At 48.6% G+C, this 4,303-nt stretch overlaps 1 protein-coding gene across 2 annotated transcripts in view; it reads left to right on the forward strand.

The window, feature by feature from the left end:
- The window catches only part of SLC43A2 (solute carrier family 43 member 2), a 43,458-nt gene that overhangs the window by 35,936 nt on the left and 3,219 nt on the right, over positions 1-4,303 (forward strand). For both annotated transcript variants that reach the window (XM_012810916.2, XM_023518734.1), the window contains one exon: positions 2,239-2,377. In XM_012810916.2, the coding sequence (XP_012666370.1) occupies positions 2,239-2,377 (139 nt within the window). The remainder of the gene's footprint in view (positions 1-2,238; positions 2,378-4,303) is intronic.

Here is a 4,303-nt window from a genome sequence, read left to right on the forward strand (position 1 = left end):
AAAGAAAGAAAAGAAAATTCTTTGGTACAGTAACATTTAGGAAGGACTGAGCTAGACAAAAGAAGGAGAGACAAGGCCAGGCACCGTGGCTCACCTGTAATCCTAACATTTGGGAGGCCAAGGCAGGTAGATAGTAGGAGTTCAAGACCAGCCTAAGCAAGAGCAAGACCCCATCTCTAAAAGTAGCCTGGCTCCAGCTGAATGGCTAAAGTGGCCAAGGCTCCAGCCACATACACCAGAGCTGCAGGTTCAAATCCTGCCTGGGCCTGCCAAACAATGACAACTACAATCAAAAAATGGCCAAGTGTTGTGGTGGGCACGCGTCATCCCAGGTATTCAGAAGGCTGAGGCAAGAGGCTCACTTGAGCCCAAGAGTTTGAGATTGCTCTGAGCTGTGATGCCATGGCACTCTCCCAAGGGTAACAAGATCAGATTCTGTCTCAAAAAAAAAAAAAGGAGAGAAACCAGGTGAAAAGTCTGTGCACACAACTGGGTCAAAAACTATTCTGCCCCAAGACTGCCCTGGTCAGGAGCATCACAGCACATAGACAGCCTACTTGCCTCTAGGGCTGATGCCACTTGGTTTGAGTACTAAAGTTGCTCTAATCATAAGATGTGTTCTGAAGGCTTGGCGGCCATAGCTCAGTGAGTAGGGCGCCAGCCACATAACCAAAGCTGACAGGTTTGAGCCTGGCCCAGGCCTGCTAAATAAAAATGACAAATGCAACCAAAAAAATAGTGGGACATTGTGGCAGGCACCTGTAGTCCCAACTACTCGGAAGGCTGAGGCAAGGGAATTGCTTAAACCCAAGAGTTGGAGGTTACCGTGAGCTGTGATGCTACAGCACTCTACCAAGGGTAACATAGTAAGACCCTGTCTCAAAAAAAAAGATGTGTTCTGGAGTTGTTCATGATTGTGAGGATTAAACAAGATTCTGGAGTGGGTGGTGCCTGTAGCTCAGTGAGTAGGGCACCGGCCCCATGTACTGAGGGTGGCAGGTTCGAACCAGGCCACTGCCAAACTGCAACAACAACAACAACAAAGGTTCTGGAGCCCTACTTTATGAAAGTTAGGCTGTAAGATCAGAGCATGAGTTAAATGCTGTCTTCTATGACTCCACCTTAATATAATAAGCTACTGTTTGTTGCATCAGGCTCTGTGCCAAACACAGAGTGCATAGTACTTCAGTGCAGCCTCATGCCACCATGATGAGATGGGTACTGGTGTTATACCAATTGTGCAGATGAGGGCACTGAAGCTAGGAGTTAATTTGCCTGAGATCATGTGTTTAGGAAGTGATAAGCCTGGGACTCCTGCACATCTACAAGCTTGGAACTAGTTCTTAGATGTTGTGTGATCGTCCAAGGGGTATCTGTGTGGGTGGGGCAATTGGACTGGTAATAGTTAATTCACAGAGGAATAATTACAGAGAATGCTCTGTTATCTAGGTCAGATCCTACAGCCAAGAGGTTATTTGTGCCCATTGCAATTCCATTTGCTGCATGTTTATTTCTCCTTCACTACCTCCTGCTCTCCAAGGGGAAATCCACTCACTCCTTTATTTGGCTTATCACCTGACTTATTTTTTTTCTTTTTTTGAGACGGAGCCTCAAGCTATCCCCCTGGGTAGAGTGTCATGGCATCACGTTCACAGCAACCTCCAACTCCTGGGCTCAAGCGAGTCTCCTGTCTCAGCCTCCCAAGTAGCTGGGACCACAGGCGCCCGCCATAACGCCTGGCCATTTTTTGGTTGCAGTCATCATTGTTGTTTGGCGGGCCCGGGCTGGGGATTCGAACCCGCCACCTTAGGTGTACGTGGCTGGCGCCTTAGCCGCTTGAGCCACAGGCGCCGAGCCTTATCACCTGACTTATTATCAGCTTCCTGCAAGATCTGGATAAACTTGAGGCCACTGGGAAAGTGAGGCTCTGCCACATCCTAACATGGGCACACTCCTCTCCCCACTGCTTGAGCTCAGCCTTCATGGAGTGGTGCAGCATGTCAACAACTACCTTCTCTTATCTGAGACCCTCCACTGAGGTTCGCTCTCTGTGCTCCATTGAGAAGGAGGACCAGGGAATGTCCCTAGAATCAGTCTGGTCCTGACTCAGTCCCTAAAATGTGTTTGTGTGGCCTCTGAGTCTTGTGTTGGTTCACATACTGTGATGCCTGAGGCCTGACTCTTTGGGAGGACCCATCTTCCTCCAAAGAGCCCCCCAGCTCCTATATGCATTCGGTGTCTCCACAGAGGTGAGAAGAAAAAGAAACGAGACCGGCAGATCCAGAAGATCACCAATGCCATGCGGGCCTTTGCCTTCACAAACCTGCTGCTTGTGGGCTTTGGGGTAACCTGCCTCATTCCCAACCTGCCTCTACAGGTGGGTATGGGGAGAGGGAGAGGCCAGGTGGGGTATGGGACAATGAGAAGGGATTTTATTTAGAGACTAGAAAGTGCATGAAGTGTCCTGGAAGCCATCAATGAAACAAGTGGTGACTTTCATTCATTGCATTCAACCATTGTTTACTGAGGGCCTGTCATCTGCCAGGCTGTGTGCTTGATGCTGATGGTGAGCTGTAAAGGAAACTTGGATTGTCTTTCTCAGAGGAACTCTCTTCTATGAAGGCATGAGGTTCCTGATCTTTTTGGCATCTTGCTTACTATGAAAACCATCATCATGTCATTTCCAGGAAATCTGTGTGGTAGTTGTGTGGTTAGTTTTGCATTTGCTCAAACTGCTGAAATTTAATGCCCAGAGAGGTCTGGCCAATCTGTATTGGTGGACACACCCTGGTACAAGAGGGCTTGCAGGATCTCTGCACTAGAGAACACGAAGAAGGACCATGGTGATGGCTTGACAGCTGGGCTTAATTCCTTTGCACAAGTTTTCGGAGGCTTTTGAAACTTGATTTTTGCCAGAGATTGCAAACCAGGTAGACTTTGTCACTTGCCAGGTAGACATTTGTCACAGATCTGTCTGCAGATCTGTGAAAGTAGTCTAGCAGAGGTTTTGGCCCAGTCCCCAAGTCTACAGACTTTGAAGGGACATGTGTGACTACATTGCTTCCAGATAGGTGTAGCCCAAGTCCAGATGGTATCTCAGGCCAAGTTCAAGAGGAAAGCAAGAGTCCCTCCCTATTTACACGTGGCCAGGTATTAAGGTATTAAGTAAGTGCACCCACCCATCTGTATCCTCTTGTGTGTGTGGCAACACTGAGCAGTGCAGACAGGGTAAGGCAGTGAAACCCGAGCCAGTGGCACTGAGCATGCAGACAGGTCCAGTGGGGAATGTTGCTGCTTCCCTCCTGCCCTCCCTGGCCTCCTGGGTTGTTCTCTCTGCAAAATTTGCAGAAGCTTGCCCTGACCCCTTTGTCCACTTGAGGGGCAGTGCTCACTGGGGACAGTCATCGCTTTATGTTTTATTTAGTTCTCATTGAAAGAAAAGTTGTGCGAAGGCAACAAGATGTTTGAGGTGGAGAGGGGGAGGCTGCCAGAGTATGTGTGTGCACAAGTGTGTGTGCACATTCAGGTACAGTCGTCTTTCAACACTGGAAAGAGCAGCCCCTGCCCCCTCCACCATCTGCTTTCCTGGGAACAGGTCTTGGCTGCTGAGCAAGATGGCAGGGCTGTGTACAAAGGACAAAAAGACAAAAAGGGCAAACACAGGGTGCTGGTGGTAAAGCGAACAGCTCTTGGGCCTCTCAGGAATCATTAACAAGTGCTTCTCAGAGCTTGCCCAGCCTGCCTTTGAAGCGGCCTGCCTTTGAAGGGACCTCCCACAGACAGAATAGAACTTTGCTAGGAGGTAAGAAGAGTCACCTGCCAGGAGGGCCTGGATGACCAGGCAGGGAGACTTCTGCACAGTCCTCAGATGGGCAAAGGCAGGAGATCAAGGTCATGGTTAGTGACTTCCTATAGGTAGGGCTGTCCTGATCCATATTTAATAGCAGAGCCCTGATGTGCAGCATTTGCAGATTTCCATGGTGTAAATGCTCTCATTATGGCTGATTTCAAGCTGCCAGCATGATGTCACTGATTGTGGGGTTGGAAAGAGATTCACAGTAACACCATCAAGTGGGATTTCTACCACACATACATTAAAGGTGTAAAAAACCTGAAGAGCGGGGCACCTATGGCTCAAAGGAGTAGGGCACTGGCCCCATATGCTGGAGGTGGTGGGTTCAAACTCAGCCCCAGCCAAAAGCTGCAAAAAAAAAAAAATCCTGAAGAGCCCAGCAAGTAGTGAAACACAGTAAAATAATTAGGAAGCGATGAGTTTTGAGTATTTGTTACCTTTATTTTAATA

This window comes from Otolemur garnettii, unplaced genomic scaffold (genome assembly GCF_000181295.1).
Source record: "Otolemur garnettii isolate 467f Iridium unplaced genomic scaffold, OtoGar3 scaffold00145, whole genome shotgun sequence".
In the NCBI taxonomy this organism is placed as follows: Eukaryota; Metazoa; Chordata; class Mammalia; order Primates; family Galagidae; genus Otolemur; species Otolemur garnettii.